Here is a 17,457-nt window from a genome sequence, read left to right as displayed (position 1 = left end):
CAGCTCTTTCCTTTTACCCTTAGAGAAAGGCAGCCTGGGTAAAAGTGACCTCTGAAAAGCAGTGCTTTAACAAGTACCTGACAAGTCACAGGGTATCAATAGCTGGAACATCTCTGGGAAGTAAATGGGAAGGCCCTTGGATTGTCATCCCAAAGAAGCAGTGTCCCAGTCCATGACCTGAGTCACATCGGGAGGAAACTAAGTTGGCGATGTCTTTCCTGAATTCAAGGCCCCTTCTGCTTCTTGAGTGAAGCCTAAACTAGTTTGGTGGCTCGCTGGTGGTGATGTGTTAAGGCTTGTGCTCTCAGGTTCACTGAGATTGGTTTCAGCCATGTCTAGGACTTGTATGGCCTTGTTAGCCATCTGTTTGGTGAGCTAGAAAAGTGAGGGACCTGGAACAGGGAGTTAGACTACGAGAGTGAAGATGGTACATTAGCAAAGGAGTTAGCTAGGGAAGAGCGAAGTTAGGACAGAGACCCAGGACATGGGTTGTTTGTTGCTGGGGAGGTTGGGGTGATAGGGGATCAATCCGTATTGGAGGTGTAGGGGATCAGGAAAGAGATTAATGAGGAAGGCTTTGGAGAAGTGGTTTTCTAAGCCTTGGTGGAAGATAGTTTTGGAGAGCAGACCTCCAGCACTCACACCCCCATTTCAGAAAAGATGAGTCAGAGGAATGATTTTAACATTTAAAAACCAGGACTTCAGTTAGGATAAGGGACCCAGGCAGAGTACGGAGGAGGGTGGGGGCAGTGATAACTGAGTCTGGTGCATGTTCCTGGCCCTTTCTCGAGGTTGAGGAGTGGGGAAAGAATCAGACCCAGGAAGATATCAGTCACAGCCATGGAGCTCATCTCGTCTTCATCTAGACCCTACATTGAGCCTGGGCTCCCAGCACTCAGAAACCAAAGCCATCCTCTTTGCAGGGAGCCACATTAGAATCAGGTCTGTAGGGCTCTCCTGGGTGGCACAACAGGTTAAAGATCAGCACTAAGAAGCTAGCTTCAACCACTGCAGCACGAGTTTGATCTCTGGCTAGGGAGCTGACACACATGGTTTGGTAGATCTCTCCTGACCCACCCACTGCGCCCCTCAGCAGTATATTTCAGTTGCTCCCCATTGCTATCTCTGGTGAATCCTCTCACCCTGACACCTCTGGCCTGTACCCTGGTTCTTATATGCATAAATAAATACATCTTCAAAAAAATCAGGTCTGCAATCTTAATTAGGCTGGGATTATTGAGGGACAAATGAGAGGGGTCAGGAGGATGACTGGTGTCCCCTCAGAGGAGACACACTGATTTGTCCCTCATCTCTCTGCACAGGTGTAGACGGGGCACTGCCTGCAGAGCAGGTCCTGCCAGCCTCGCCAGAGAGGATGCCCCCGTGTCCGTGATGGGCTGTGGGACAAGCAAGGTCCTTCCTGAGCCGCCCAAGGATGTCCACTTGGATCTGGTCAAGAAGGTGGAGCCCTTCAGTGGCACCAAGAGTGATGTGTACAAGCACTTCATCACAGAGGTGGACAGTGTTGGCCCTATCAAAGCAGGGTTCCCAGCTGCCAGTCAGTTTGCCAGCCCCTGTCCTGGTGCCACCACTACTGGCCACACAGAACCTCCTTCAGAACCACCACGCAGGGCCAGGGTGGCTAAGTACAGAGCCAAGTTCGACCCCCGTGTGACAGCCAAGTATGACATCAAAGCCCTGATTGGCCGAGGCAGTTTCAGCAGAGTGGTCCGCGTGGAGCACCGGGCCACCCGGCAGCCATATGCCATCAAGATGATCGAGACCAAGTACCGGGAGGGACGGGAGGTATGTGAGTCAGAGCTGCGTGTGCTGCGCCGAGTGCGCCACGCCAACATCATCCAGCTGGTGGAGGTGTTTGAGACGCAGGAGCGCGTGTACATGGTGATGGAGCTGGCCACTGGCGGAGAGCTCTTCGACCGCATCATTGCCAAAGGTTCTTTCACTGAGCGTGATGCCACACGGGTGCTGCAGATGGTGCTGGATGGTGTCCGGTATCTGCATGCACTGGGCATCACACACCGAGACCTCAAGCCTGAGAATCTTCTCTACTACCACCCGGGCACTGACTCCAAGATCATCATCACTGACTTCGGCTTGGCCAGTGCCCGCAAGAAGGGTGACGACTGCCTGATGAAGACCACCTGCGGCACACCCGAGTACATCGCCCCCGAGGTCCTGGTGCGCAAGCCCTATACCAACTCAGTAGACATGTGGGCGCTGGGTGTGATTGCCTACATCCTGCTCAGTGGCACTATGCCGTTTGAGGACGACAACCGTACCCGGCTATACCGGCAGATCCTCAGGGGCAAGTACAGTTACTCGGGGGAGGTGAGTCTGTCCTGTCCAAGGAGCGCTGGGTGTGTGTGCGGGGGTGCTGCTGTAGCTGTTGATCAGGAGGGTATGCCACGAGGGCCATGTTTGTGGGATCACATAGCTCATGATGCGCTAGATCAGTAGGATGGGTTCCCCTTGTCCCCTAAAATGAGCCCTGAGGCAGGACTTGAGAGCACGTAGTTTATTTGGCTTGTGATTCCAGTAAGCACAAGTGAAGGGTGGGGGCAGTGAGGCAGAAAGGGAGAAAACCGACAAAGGGCATGTGAAGGAGCGATTGCCCCTGTGGGTTACTGTAACACAGCGCCACTGGGGACTCAGTGAGTAACCATGAGGAATATGCTTCAGAATCATACCATTGAGGACAGGGAAGTGGGTGGTTTTTAATCTGCTGATTCCTGTGTGAGTCAGGAATTTATTTGAGGGCGTTAAATCTGGGCTGTCCTGAGTGCCAGCTTGCGTTGGAGAAAGTCCTCAGTGAGAGAAGCAGAGCCGTGCAGGCTGTGGCCATGGACAGCATGCCCAGCAGCACCATGGCTTCTGGTGAGCTCAGGTGGGCTGAGAGGGCGTGGGGCAGACCCCTACAGCATCTGTTCTGTGATCAGGCCCCGTTTAAAGGAGATCCATTCCTCATTTCAGCCCATTTTGCCATTCAGCAGTGAGGAGCCCTTGCACCCAGACATTCTAGTTATAGAAAGACAAGCCAGGAACCCTCATCTTAAAACACTGGACTCTAATTCATCTATTGATGCAGTACCTTGTGTGCCAGTAAACACTAACCACTAACCCGCTAGCCAGATTCACCCAGCAATGTCTTTGGATCCACTGTTAGTACTGATACCGCAAACACTTGGTGAGATTTTAGCATTGCTGGGAGCTGAAGGAAGGTGCAGGAAAAGTGAGAGCTGCTTGGTCCTTCGGCAGGATACCCCTGGGATAAGTGAGGAGGTTGACTGGGGGAAGCAGCGAGTGCTGCTTGCTGGAGCTTTACTGTGCTGGGCAGTCTGTGGAGAAAAGAGTGTGTGATGTGTTCTGGGGGGTGGGGGGGTGGGGAGTGGAGTGGAGCTGCGCTGGCCACAGGATTCTGATCAGGCCATTTCCCTAGGTGTACCCAAGGCTGCTCCCCACAGTGTACCCCCTCAGCTCTGGGCCTGCCAAGGCACTGTCCATGTCTCCTGAACAAACTCCATGGAAGAGGGACCTTCATCCTCTGTGGTCTGGGACCTTCCCCCTCTGTGGCCCAGATTTTCTCCCAGGCACTTGGGACTGGCCCTCTCTAGCCGCAGTCAGCTGACCCTGGAGTCACCCACAGCCTCACACCACTTTGCCTGGAGCACACAAGGTGCTGCTGGGCTCCACCACTCCCTGTCAGCTTCCAGACATAGCTTGGGGTCAGTCAGGGTCTTCCTTTCTGTGTGAATGGGGGCTGGCACTCCCTAGTGGATGCCCACCTCTGTATCTCAAGGGTGGCATGAGGAAGGGAGGGAAGCCTTCTGCTTCAGCCTAGCCTCAGGTGAAGGAGAAACTGGGACACTATCCTGCTTGCCCTGAAGTTTCTCTTGTTTTCTTACTCTGCATGGATTCAGCGAAACAAATGCTGACTGTCCAGGAAGCCCTGATGTTGGTGGGTCAGTTTTAGTCACTGTCCTGTTCATCCTCTGGACTGGGTGTCACCAGAATCCAGATTGTTCAGAAGACCCAGGGCCTACCAAAGGCAGTGTTATGCTGAGACCTTGCCTGACTTGCTGTGTTCTGGGAGCTTCAGTCCCAGAAACTGTGGGGTGACAGGCTTTTGAGAATCCAGCTGGCAAAAAGAGTAGCATGCTTAGCTACAGGACAGTGGGAGGTTTCCCAAAAAATGCTGACAAAAGAAAGACTTTCCAGAAGTATAGATTCACCCAAGAGTTCCTGATTCTGGCAATTGTTGATCAGGCAGTTCATCTCATTGGAGCTTGCAGAGTCTTACTAACTGGATATTGATTATCTGTGGCTGCCGGATAACAGATGAGTGGGGTGGGAAACAAACTCTGGCTTCCTGAGCCTAATGTCACCACAAGACTGAGATTCTGCTTGCTGCTTTGCTGGAATCACAGGGCATATATGTGGGACTCACAGCAGTGGTGGAGAAAGGCCACTCTCCAGCCTTTGGCTCCACCATCCTTCATCTGAAACTAAAAGTCACACTTTGCAGTCCCAGAGTCAAAGCCCTGGCCAGCCCTTATGGCTCCTTCCTGTTACCAGCTTCAGCAAGCGCTGAGATGTACATTCCTCACCTGGTAGCGAGTCCCACGGCACATTTTCTGAGTCCTCTAGCAATGGTGTCCCGTTCACCGGGCCCTGGCCAATGTTTATTCCCCCTCACAGCAACCTGTCAAACTGTGGTTTGTGTGAACTTGAATAGAGGATTTCCTGCATGAGGTGAGCTTTGAGAAGGAAGTTCAGAGAAAGGGGTTTGCTCACTGTCTTCCAGATAAACAGGAGTAATGCAGCAGGTGTTGAGATTGGGGTTAGGTCTGATGTTTGCTTTGGAGAGCTTTATAGGACCAGAGGCTACTTAATGTATTCCAAATACAGGTGGGAGAGTCTCCTGGGTGAGAGTGAAGGGATACTAAGTGGGCACAGTGGGAGGACTTGCAGCATGGGTGGAGGGAACCTCGCTCCTGGGGATATTTGGGGCAGATCAGGGCTTCTAGAGAGTAGACTCCAAATGCTATGTGTGAGCCATAATTTAGGAAGATAAGCAGTATGGGGCAGAAGCCCCTGTGCTATGCAAAAGGAGCATCTGCTTTTCAGAACAGTTTAGGAGAAGCTTGCAGGCTGCTCTCTCACCTGGAGGACATGTCGGGTCCCACATCCTCAGATGGGACCCACTGGTGGAGGGAAACGCAGCAAATGGGTCCTTCTTTAGCACCCTGCCAACAATCCTGATACTGCAGCAATCCTGCTCTAGTCCCCTGCTCTGGCTTTACACCCGACTCCATCCCTCATACATGGTAGACCCGAGACATTTGCTCTGTTCACTCCCCTCACTAAGCTTTTGTGCAGGCTTTCCCTCTGCTCCCAATGTCAGCCTTAAGCATTTGATCAGCTTTAAAAAGTCTGACTGAGAGATTGCTTTCCTTAGGAGTAACGCTGTTCTCTGTTGCTGCATAGTGCCTGCTGAGTGCCAGGGATGGGGCTGAGGGTTCTACACTCAACCTGTCTAACCTCCTCAACGCTCCTGCCAGGTGGGTGTCATACCCCATTTACAGATGAGGAAATTGAGGCAAGTAAAGTTGTCCACGGTCTCACAGCTAGAGGGTGACAGGCCTGGGATTTAAATCAGGCCGTCTTGGCTTCAAAGTTCTTGGGTTTTCCATTCACACAATCTGCTTTCCCTGACACATATGCCTCAGCATGTTGCTGGAGTCTTTGTTTCAGTGCTTTCTTGCACTGGTGTCTGTGGGCATTTTCTCTTCTACAGATAAGGTCCTTGAGGCCAGCATTTACGTCAGTACCTGTGCTCTCAACATTTTCTCCTGTGGTTGCCCAAAGGTGACTGCTGCCAGGCAGGCTGGCTGCCGCTGTTGGCCAGGAGTGCTTTGTTCTTGAGGCTGCACCCCAGGAAGAAGTGTAGCCTGCTAGAGATGTTCTTACAAGGCCTGGCCAGACCTTCTTAGTAGCAAGTACAGGAATCTTGGCAGAAAGGGAATGCTGGGAGGAGAAGGCTGTGCCAGATGATTTTGGGAGGTGAAACCTGAATTTTTACTCAGTGACCAGAAGTCCCAGAATGGAGGAGGCCACACGAGGGTCACGTTGGAAGAGACGAGGGAACCCATTTGGCCAGGCATGAGGACAGCCTGTGTGAGTGAGGAGCAGTTTGAAGCCAAAGAGCCACCTTGAGAAGGAGCTTCCTGTCAAGGAGGGCCCCAGGAGGCTTGGAGCTTTCTTTCGAAAGGAGTGACTCAGAGGGTGAATCACCATCTTAGACCCATACTCGGGGACTGTTAGGGTCCCACTAACTGGGAGATGCTGTGATTCACTTGACATGAAATGTGATGTCGCCAGCCTAATGTCACTGCTTTTGTCAAGAATTCTATTCCGAGCAGCAGGATGGATGAAGAGGCTCTTGTAGGATTGATGGCAGAGTGATGCCATCGGCAGTTTTTCGTCTGCCGCGTTTAGCAACCTTTAATTGTCACCCTCCTCTGCTTGGGCAGTCTCTGAGCTGTGGGCGAGCCTGGGTGACTGCACCAGGAACAGGTGGGCTTGGGAGAGGTGTCACAGAGCATTGCTCAGGAGACTGATGCTACCGGGCAGGGGGACAGAATCCTGGCGGAGAGAGCCCATCTTCCGGGTCGATCTGCTACTAATTTGGGGATTGTGCTAATGGGAGATGGCTTCCCAAGGCTGGGACTCTGGACTGTGGGCTGATCATCCATTTACTTGGGGCTGTTGGCTTCACCCCAGACTAGTGGGTTAGATCCTTTGTACTTCCATTAGCTCTGCATTAGGATGAGTCCCCAAAGCCAGAGTAGGTAGTTATATTCCCATGTCAGTTCTGTTCAGTTTCTTAAAGTACCTCTCACACTTGCCATTTTGCCCTGGGATATTGAGGATATAACGAGGTGCAGAGTGTGTGGCATGCGCTGGTGCTCTCCTGGTGAAGGGCAACAGTGCCTGTGGGAGCCAGTTATACAATCTGCTGCATATTCTGACAGGAGCAGCTGACAAAGCCCCTGAAGGCCAAGAGTCATGGGCCGACTGCCTGGGGGACATAGGAGGGTTAGAAATTGCTGGGGTGACAGGCACAGAGAAGAGGGCAGGTGGCAAGCTTCCTGACTTGTGTGTGGAATCTACTGGATGCTTTTGATTGCTCCCTTCCTTACCTCCCATGTGGATGGAAATCTGACAGGCAGACAGCTCACCACTCTTCTCTCGCTGCCTCTGCTCAGAGTCCGAAGATATTTTCCTTTGTCTGTCCCAATAGCTGACATCACAAGAAAATGCACATTGGTTTGCTGTGAGTCATCCCTAACCCTTCCTCTTTGCCTGCCTGTGGTGGCTACTGGCTGTCAAATACTGGATGATGGTGTGGGGTCTGTGCCAGCACCCATGAGGACGAGCAGATGCCCCTAGCCTGCCCAGGAAGGATTGCCCCAGAAGGGCCATTCCTATTTCACCAAAGTTCCCAGTATACAGTAGGTGTTAAGCCGATGATTCTCCCTCCATCACTTTGGGAACAGACACTACGGTGGGATCCTTGGCTGGCTACTAGGAGATAGTGTGTTGGTATGGTCAAAGGGGTAGGACAGGAGGTACACTTTGGTCCTGGGGGTTGCTAACCTCCCCTAGGTTGGAGACCTGGAGAAAGGCAGGGGGGGCTCCCTCATTGGGGCAGGAGGCAGATTCTGAGTGGAGATAGAGGGGAGAGGGACAGCAACCCCACTCGTGTGCCGCCTCTGCGCTACCACTTTGCTCCTGGAGACCTGCCTCCCATGCTGCTGCCCCTGGTTACGCCCCCCCACCCCCAGAGCAGTACCCTCCTATGGTGACAGAAACAGACTCGCACCTCTCCCACATTGCTGGTCTGCCACTCCTAAGCAAATAACCTTGCCCGGGCCCCCCACTGCACTCCCTACCCCAGGGGCAGGACCTCTTTTGTCACTGCTGTATCCCACGCCCAGTCTCCAACAAAAGGGATGAATTGTGGCTCAGCTTCTGAGTGGTTCCTGGTGCACCATTGTCCCCCTCTTTCCTGCTCATCGGCTCCAGCTGGGTAGCTCTGCCCTCTCACTGGCCTTGTCACTTCCTCAGGTTCCTCTGGGAGCCTCTCCCTTAAGTGTTGGCCCCTTTAAACCTGCCGCTGGCGGCCCACACCCATTCCCTCCCACCGCCAGTTAGGGGGAAGCTTCTCTCCATTCTCAGGTGCGTGGGATGGTGAGAGGTGACCAGCCAGCCTCCGGCCCCGCCTCTCCAGGCTCTCCTTTCCAGGCCAGTTCTGCCCTTACAGCGTCCACCCTTCTCGGTGCCTGCCTGGCCACAGTGTGTCTGCCTCCCGGTGCAAGTATGCTGTCCACACCTGAGCTCTGCTTCAGTGTGGCCAAATTGGTTGGGAGCAGAAGGTTGGTTTTTTTTTAAAGATTTATTTATTTATGCATACAGAACTGGGGTACAGGCCTGAATACAGAGGCAGTGAGAGGATTCACCAGAGACAGAGTGGGGAGCAGGACAGGCAGACTGAAGTACACTGCTGAGGGGAGCAGTGAGCAATACAGGGGAGGTACACTAGCACCATGTGGATCACCTCCAGGGCCTGGGATCAAACTCCCAAGTTTGATCGCACTGAAGTGGCTGCGGGGAAGGGGGGTGGCTAGCTTGCAGTGCTGTGCTTTAGCCCGCTGCGCCACCAGGGAGGGCCCTGGGAACAGATTTAATCACCTCTGCCTCTTTACTCATTCTGCCTTCCCTTGTTAACAAGTGCCTGCCCTTAGCCAAGTCCCGTGTACCCAGAGTCCCAGGGACACAGGCCTCTGAGGAGAGAGGCCACAGTGTGGGTGACATGCTCACAGCCATTAGGGCTCCAAACTGTCTTTCAGTTAAAGCACAACACTGTGAAGCTACTGCAACCACTGCAGCACAAGTTCAATCCCCGGCTAGGGAGGTGACCCACAAAGTGTGACAGTCCTTCCCTGACCCACCCACTGCTCCCCTCAGTGGTATATTTCAGTCCATCTGCCTGTCCTGCTCCCCACTCTGTCTCTGGTGAATGCTGTCACCACCCCTGCACCTCTGACCTGTTCCCCAGTTCTGTATGCACAAATAAATAAGTCTTTTTTAAAAAATTAAAAATCCAGACGGGGCCCTGGAAACCAGCTAATACTGGTAGTGGATCTGGGAGAAACCACATACAGCATACTCCTAAGTCCAGCACCTTCCAGGGCTGCGCCAGGACATTGTTAAATGCAGACACGATATGGCTGCTTCCACCTGATTCCTCAGCAAGTACTCAGCATCCTTTCCAATTCCCTGTCCTTCATTTTGTGGCTCCTGGGTAGGATACATGGGGGTGCAGTCTTTTATTGTTATTCATAACCCAGCTTTCCTAACCTTCAGGTTGTCATGCCTTTTCTCAGTTTCATCTTCTTCATTCTCTGCCTCTTTTTAAAACTCCATTGTCTTCCTTCTTTTTCTCTCTTTAGGCTCTCTTCCCCAACGTCCTTCTCTTTTCTGCTGCTCAACCCCCACCCACCCTCTGCCGGGCCCCAGGGTGGTGCCCTCTGCTGGTTTGGAAGTCCTGGCACCAGGATGGTGAGTGTCTTGACCAAAGGAGGGGCTCACAGTCAGTGTCTGAGTCTGATGGATGGGCTCAGACTTTTCCTGTGGGCACAGAGAAGGGTGATGCTGCAAGGACAGGGCCGGAGAAGGTGGCCGGGCAGGTCGCTCCTCACAGGTCACCGCAGCAGCAGCATCCTGTGTTCTGTTCTTGTCCTACTAATAGTTCTGCTCCCTGAGGAATCCTCAGGAGGGAGGTTGTCTTGCAGCTGTTTCCCACAGTTCTCTGTGCCCTCTCCTTCGCTCTCACTCAGGCCTATGCGTGCAGGAAGAAGGCCTTCAAGGATGGGAAAGCTGGGTCTGAAAGTGCATCTCAAGTCAAAGCTGATGGAAGAACTGAGCCATGGACACAGAGCCCAGACTTCTTTCCTCCTTCCTGCCCTTAACCGTTCTTTGGTGGAGCCCCCTTCTCTGCCAGAGAATCTTCTCCAGAGTTGTCATGGAGTGGAGAAGAACCTATACAGCTCAAACGGTCAAGTTAATTCAGATCTTAGATGCCATTCTTTCCTCACATGCAGCCAAATGAGGAAAAAAGATAGGGGGGCCATTTTCTTTAATTCCAGTACTTCAGAAACTGAGAGGGACTAAGAATTTCATTGCATTCCACTTCTTCATGTTAAGAGTGAGCAACTATGCTTTCTCTAAGGTCACACAGAGAAGGAATGACTGGAAAGCAGGCCCCTGGGCTTGCATCCTAACACTTGAGTCTTACCCAGATGCCATTCAGAAGAGATGCTCTGCCTTTTGCCCTGTGAGACTGGTCAGACCTGCTTGACAGAGGGAGCCACTGGGTTTGCTTCTGGAAAGAAGCAGCCTCCTCATCTAGGCCAGAGAGCTGACTCCAGCCTTGGCTCCTTTAGCCCTTGGGCTCAAGGTGAGACCGCTGGTAGTGGACTGGATAATTTTCTTGCCAGGCCTTTGTGACATTAGAGCAAATGGAAGGTTGTCTTTCAGTTGACATCTCTCTTTGAAGGGAGAGTTGGACTGTACTGCAGAGAGGTGGCTTTGGGCCCACAGAAGAAGGGGGGTCAGGAGGGTGAAGTTGGTAAGGAAGTGCTCCCAGGAGAGGTCCCTTCTCTACCCACTGTTGACTTCTCTGCTCTTAAGGCCACAGGGTGAGGACTGGGGGTCACAAACCAGGGAGAAGAGAGGCCGACTTGATGGTCAGAGCGAGGGTTAAGGTCTCACCACTCCTTCCAAAGCTTTTCCTTTTCTCAGGACAGGGACCAGTCCTCACCCCACAGTTCATGAGAAGAGTGGTGGGAAGGAGTATAGACTGTCACCAGGGAACTGAAGGGGAAAACCTGTGTGTTTGAAGGCAAGGCAGACTTACACTTTACATTGGCTTCCATGCCCTGTGCTCCCTGTCAGCTCCCTGGGCCCATCTTTTTTTTTTTTTTTTGGTAGAACTGGTGTGGAGGCCTAAGGTTTGGGGAGTGAGATGATTCACCAGAGACAGAGTGGGGGGCAGAACAGGCAGATCCATTGAACTACACTGCCGAGGGGAGCAGCAGATGAGACAGGAGGAGTCTGCTGCACCATCTGGGTCAGCTCCCTGGCCATCGTGGTGACAGTGCTAAGACTTAACTCCTGGGCCAGCAGGGAGGCCCCCATCCCTTCTGTCAGCCACATGAGACTCGTGTCATTTACCCAGAACTGGCAGTTAAAGCTGGGAAACCAAAGGATGTGATTTCAGTCACTTTGCTCTTTCTCATGCCCAGATTGCTCTCAGGCCAGTCTCAAGTGGGTCCAGAGGCCCTGGCATGTTAGGGAAATAAGTGGGTGTGTCTACGGGTATTGAACTTTTTCTTAAGAGATACTGCATTGGACTTGGCTGCAAGCATGGCCCTGGGGGAGAGCCTTGGTTTTCATTTTTGGAACTCTCTCGGAGACCTCAGCAGGACTAGCAGGGGCTCCTGTTCTGAAGGGCCACCTGAGTCCTTGCCCCGCTGTCCGTGGCCCCTGTGAGGACTGCCTGCCTGATTTTGCCAGGTCCTCAGTGTGTGAGGCTTAGGCACTAGCAAAGCCTGGCTGTCAGGTCAGGATGACTCGAGCCACATTGGCTTAGGGTAGTCACCTGGCCCAGCACCTCCTAGTTCTGATAAGACGGTGGGTGTGGGGGCCTGTCAGGGAGTCTGGGCTAGACTTCAGACAAATGAGTCCATCAGCATTCTGCACACCGTGCATGGACACAGTAATTGGAGAGGCGAGCCTCTGGCGGAGCAGGAGGGGTGGATCAATCTGGCTCGCATTGGTACTAGCAGACCAGCAGCAGGGGTCGATGCCTGCTGTTAGCCTGTGCCACTCTGCAAATGGAGATGGTTAAGCCCACCAGGCGGGTCTCTGAAAGGCCCCGCTCAGACTGCATAGGACTGGTTTGGAGCTGCAGGGGGCCTTGGTTTGCCTCGGTGTGGATTTCTGTTCCTCTGGTCTGTCTAGGGTTGGATTCTTGGCTTATGGATCCAGGCCCACTATTTGTCCTCTGCAGAGGAGTTGCACCCCTTCCCTCTTGACTGGACCAGGGACAGAATCCTTGTCCAAGCCACATTTGGGCTAGTCTGGGTTGCCCCCTGGGTCATGGGGCTGTTCTGCTTGCAGGCCTCATGAACAGTGGTGTGTCTGTCACTACTTTCCTTTTCTCGGAGGCCATACAAACTGCAGGACAGCACCGGTATTCCCATGACTCACCTCTTCAGCTTTAGGATGCTGTGCCCATCAATAGCTCCCCCCTTTTTAAAAAAAATTTTTTTTTTGAGATTTATTTACTTATTCATATGGAACTGGGATACAGGCCAGAGATGTGGAGGGTGAGAGGATTCACCAGAGAGGGGAGCAGAACAGGCAGATGGATGAAGTCCACTGCTGAGGGGAGCAGCGGGCGGGTCAGGAGAGGTCTGCCTCGCCATGTGGTCACCTCCGGGGCAGGCGGGAATCGAACTCATGCGGAAGTGGCTTTAGCTTCTCAGTGCTGTGCTTTAACCCGCTGTGCTACCAGGGAGGGCCAGGATCTGCATTTCTAACATGTCCCCAGATGATGTTGATGCTGCCAGTCCAGGACCACACTGTGAAAATAAATTAGACTTTCGGGCCCTCCCTGGTGGCGCAGCAGGTTAAATTACAGCACTAAGATGCTAAAGCCACTTCAGCATGAGTTTGATCCCAGCCTGCCCCAGAGGTGACCCACATGGCGCGGCAGACCTCTCCTGACCCGTCCGCTGCTCCCCTCAGCAGTGTACTTTGTCAGTCTGCCTGTTCTGCTCCCCACTCTGTCTCTGGTGAATCCTCTCACCACCCCTGCACCTCTGGCCTGGACCCCAGTTCTGTATGCATAAATAAATATTTTTTAAAAATTATACCTTTACTGTAAGATTTTTATTTATTTTGTGTAGAAGAACTGGGGGTCCAGGCCAGAGGTGCAGGGGGTGAGAGGATTCTCCAGAGACAGCGTGGGGAGCAGAACAGATTTCACATCTACTGAAATACACTGCTGAGGGGAACAGTAGGTGAGACAGGAGAGAGCTGCTGTGTCATCTGTGTGTCAGCTCCCTGGCTGGGGACTGAACTCAGGCTGACAGAGTGGGTCTTTGCGGTGGCCGTGCTGGCACTTAAGCCCTGGCCCACCAGGAACCCAGCAGCCCCTTTTGCCTGCTGCTTTCCGTCTCCTAAATGAGTGAACAGGGGCCATCTCCAGTGGTTGTGTTCAGCAAGCCATGTGGCTTTCTTGAGCTGTGAGGCAGAAGCTACTAGGACAGCTGTCTAGTCCACTAACCCTGCATATTGGCCTCAATACTGGCTCCAGGAGCTATCCAGGCCTGCGGGGAAATGTGGACCCGCTGCCTGTGTGGGGGAACTGTTAAATACTGCACCCCATCACTGCTCTTAGCAAGATGCATGTTCCTGAGATCCTGCCTGACTCCCCTGGTCCTGAGCGCCAGCATTTCCCTAACAATTACTAGGAATTAGTGCATTGGTGAGGAGGACCCTGTTCAGTGACTGTTAGGAAACATGGTTTCCTATTACTCTAGCTCAGCTTGGTATAAGTTGAGATTTGCTACCCAAAGGGCAGCCAAGGATAACAACTGCAAGTAGACCTGCTGCTTCATCAGGACTCTGGATGAGTGTTCTCCCTGCTTACCCCTGCACGAGGGCATGGGGGTGGTTGGAGTTCAAGGGAGCCAGGTAGCCTGGTCAGCTGCTGAAGAGACCTGCATCTGCTCCAAAGACGGGCACTCACTTTAGGGAGTCCCCTGGTGTTCAGGGGTTCCCCCGTAGGGTAGTATAGGCCAACCTCACCTACTGGGAAGGAGGGTGATGGCACCCTTGGCATCCAGCCACGCCACTGCAGCAAAGATCTGAGCTGCCCACTTTGGGGAGCATCAGAGCCCATACCAAAGTATTTCTGGAGGATGCTGGGGTACAGAGCAGTGCTGCATCTGCCCTCCTTCAGCCGAGGGGCATCAGGGCTCGGCCTGTCCGAGTCTCATAGCCTGCAAGCAGTCCCAAGCGGGCAGCCCGCCACGGGGTGTTTACTCGCCGAGTGTCCCTCTGAGTGCCTCCTGTCTGCCTAGCACCGGGCACTAGGCTCATCCAGCTCAGCACTGTCTGATGAGGACAACAAATTTGAAGTTGCTGAAATAATTGCTTAGCACTAAGAACAAGCACTCTTTACCCTGTGTATTGAAGGGCTCCGCCTGGTGCAGGCGGCCTGTGCAGGCCGAGGTGGGGAGAAGCATAGCTACTTGATGTGCAGCCCTGGCTGCATGCAGCTGAGCAGACTTTTGGGTCTCTCTGGGACAGAATATTCTGGAGTGAGGCCAGCACAGACTCTGCCAGGAGCCCTTGAGTGGCTGAAAGTGCCTCTGAAAAGGGTCCCTGCTTTGTTCCCAGGACCTCCGAAGCTCAAGTTCGGGTGAACTGCTTCCTTTTCTTCCCGCGACTGGGAGGGGAGGAGAGCACAGAGGCTGATGGCAGGGAATGCAGACGTGTGCACCTTCACTGTGTCATTTGGAGGGAGGAACTAGAAGGGGTAGGGACTTCACGCGAGTGACCTGGTGTGAACATCTGGGATTGGACTCTGAGGTGACTCAGAATGATGTGCTGAAAGGTTTGGGTCATTTTCTTTGAACTTGGAGTTATAGTGATCCTGGGGCAGGTTGGTGGGTCTTGATGACAGGAGCGCCCTCCCTGAACCAGGTTTGGAGTCCAGGGCACCTTAGAAGTTTGTCCTCCTTAGGAGATTCCTTGTCATCCAGAGAAACCTCTGCTCGGTGGCCTTGGGTAGGGAGGGAGACCCACAGTACTCTAAGCAGGGGAGCCCCCTCTCTCTGGGGGAACGTGCGGGGCAGCTGGGCAGACACAGTGCTGTGGTGGCACCTGTTGGCAGGAAGGGCCACGTTGAGTCTTCTTACGCTAACCCTTGTCTTTGGCCTCTAGCCCTGGCCCAGCGTGTCCAACCTGGCCAAGGATTTCATTGACCGCCTGCTGACCGTGGACCCTGGCGCCCGTATGACTGCACTGCAGGCACTGAGACACCCGTGGGTGGTGAGCATGGCAGCCTCTTCATCCATGAAGAATCTGCATCGCTCCATCTCCCAGAACCTCCTTAAACGCGCCTCCTCCCGCTGCCAGAGCACCAAATCTGCTCAGTCTACACGTTCCAGCCGTTCTACGCGCTCCAACAAGTCTCGCCGAGTGCGGGAGCGGGAGCTGCGGGAGCTCAACCTGCGCTACCAGCAGCAGTACAATGGCTGAACCTCGGCTAGTCCAGACAGCGTGCTCCCAGCCCCGCCAGCCCTGCCGTGCCATCTGGGCCCAGCTTCCTCTCTGGAGGTGGCCTGTGTGGCTTGTGGTAGGTGAATATCTGACCCCAGCCCCTTCTCTCTGCCTTCAGTAGCCCTCGTCCTCATCCTGGGCCAGAGCCTGCTGTGAGAGTGGAGGGAGCTCAGGGTCTATGAGTCCCCTTAACGGGAGCCTGCCCTGGCAACAGATACTCCCTTTGGTTGGTAAACTGATCGGATACAGCGGGGAAAGAGCAGAACCTGACCCTCCTCAGTCTCCCTCAACCTCGGCTCGTCCCCTAGAGCAAAGGGAAGTGTAGTGCTGGGGAAAGGGCATCCTGTGGTCCCAGGACTCTTTGGGACAGTTACTTCTGGAAATACCTTTCTCTACTCGCCTTCCCCCAACCCTCCCCCACCCCACCACCATTTCCACGGCATCCAGATCAAGATTATTCTCGACTGAGAGGCCCAGGTATGCACCAAGCTTGTGCCTTGAATGGAATCTCAACTCCTGGCTAATTCAAAACAGACCCCTCACCTCTCATCAAGACCTGTCTTCCTTCATGGTGCCCCCAGGACCCCCCCTGGCCCCAGGACTTGCTGGCACATTCTGTAGGGCCATGCGTGATCATCGCCATTCTGGGCTGTGGCCATGTGGGTGCCAGGCTTGTTGCAGGCTCCAACTGCCTCTGACACTGACAGGCTTTGTGCCCGCTAGACTAAGTGCCTTTTCTGCAGAGCCCACCTTTGCCTCCCTCCCTTTCCTCACCCCTTCGATGCCAATTCTATTCCCCAGGTGCCTCCTTCCCAACTGTGGGGAATTAAAGTGAACCCCACTGCTGCTACCTGGGGCGTGGGGGCACCTGGGCAAGGCAGAGGACACAGGCTTCCTACGGAAAGTTGTTGGGGTCCAGAGGCAGCCCCATGCCCCCTTGCGACTGCCCGTTGCCCCTTCCTTTCAGTCTGTTCTCTGTTCTGCAGCGGCATGAAGGCGCCATCTAGTGTCTGGCATATGGGCAGCCTAGAAATGAGCTTACCCTTCATCCTCCCAGAGGAAGTGGGAAGGAAGGAGCTGCTGCATCTAGGGAGGGTCCCCGTGCTGCTCAGCTCTTCTGCTGAGCTTCTGTGCAGCAACCCCTGGAACTTAGCCATACTGTGTGACCTGCCTCTGAACCCTGAGTGCCTGGGGCACTGGCCTTCTCACAGCTGGTCTTTCCCAGTCCAGTCTGGCCCTCTTCCTTTCACAGCATTAACTTGTAGTCTGGGCCCCACTGAATCTCAGGCTGGAAGGAGCCCCTGTGGGAAGTGGGTGGATTTGGGTGGCTGCTTTCCCAGAGGCCTGAGCCAGACCATCCCGTGTCTGTGGTAGTGTCTTCCACCAACCCCACACCTTACCCCTCTACCCCCACCCTCCCACCAAGCTGGGCTGGAACCCAAGTACCCTCCTCTGCTGCTTTCAGTGAGTAGGAAGGAGGCAGGGCCTGGCTTTCATCTTAGCTAGACTGCAGGGCCCTGCCAGCAGGGAGGGCTTGGCCCTTACTTAGTGCTTCTGGGTGGGTAGCCTTGAGCCAGCCCCCCCCCCTTCTATATGTGCCATCTCCCGTGGGGAAGCCAAGCCAAAGAGACCACTCTGGGCCAAGTCTGTTGTGCCTTATATACCCCTTCTCTCTGTCTGGTGCCCCTGGCCCAAGGCAGTGGAGACCCCAAGCTCCATGGTCTCAGAATCCCTCTTACTTCCCCAAGTGCCTCCGGAAGTTTGAGGGATTTAGCCCTTGGGAATTTAGTTCCCCTCTTGCCAGGATAGGCCTGGTCTGAAGGTAGGTTAGAGGGGGGCTTGAGACTTGGGATTTTGATAGGCCTGCCTGGGCCTTCGTGCTATGGACCATGGATGGAGAATGTGCAGTTATTTATTTTGTGTACTCAGTTTGTAAATGTATCCTCTACTCAATAAACAGGCTGCCCTCCTCTGGGAAGGCTGCCCATTCATTCTGACAGTCTTCCTTCCTTTTTAAGA

General features: G+C 53.8%; 1 protein-coding gene across 2 annotated transcripts in view; it reads left to right on the top strand.

Annotated features, from left to right (window-relative positions):
- Nucleotides 1–17,435, top strand: part of PSKH1 (protein serine kinase H1) — a 24,800-nt gene extending 7,365 nt beyond the window's left edge. The window contains exons 2-4 of one of the 2 annotated variants that reach the window (XM_012730750.1): nt 1,323–2,349; nt 9,534–9,642; nt 15,100–15,214. In XM_012730750.1, coding sequence (XP_012586204.1) covers nt 1,393–2,349; nt 9,534–9,642; nt 15,100–15,140 — 1,107 coding nt within the window. In that variant the 5' untranslated portion in view covers nt 1,323–1,392 and the 3' untranslated portion in view covers nt 15,141–15,214. Of the gene's footprint in view, nt 1–1,322; nt 2,350–9,533; nt 9,643–15,099 lie in introns of both variants that reach the window. The other variant, XM_004690459.2, reaches the window with a different exon arrangement.
- The last annotated feature ends 22 nt before the right edge of the window (nt 17,436–17,457 follow it).

Source organism: Condylura cristata, unplaced genomic scaffold (genome assembly GCF_000260355.1).
Source record: "Condylura cristata isolate star-nosed mole 26May11 unplaced genomic scaffold, ConCri1.0 scaffold00028, whole genome shotgun sequence".
Taxonomy (NCBI): Eukaryota; Metazoa; Chordata; class Mammalia; order Eulipotyphla; family Talpidae; genus Condylura; species Condylura cristata.
This window is presented reverse-complemented; position numbering and strand designations above follow the sequence as displayed.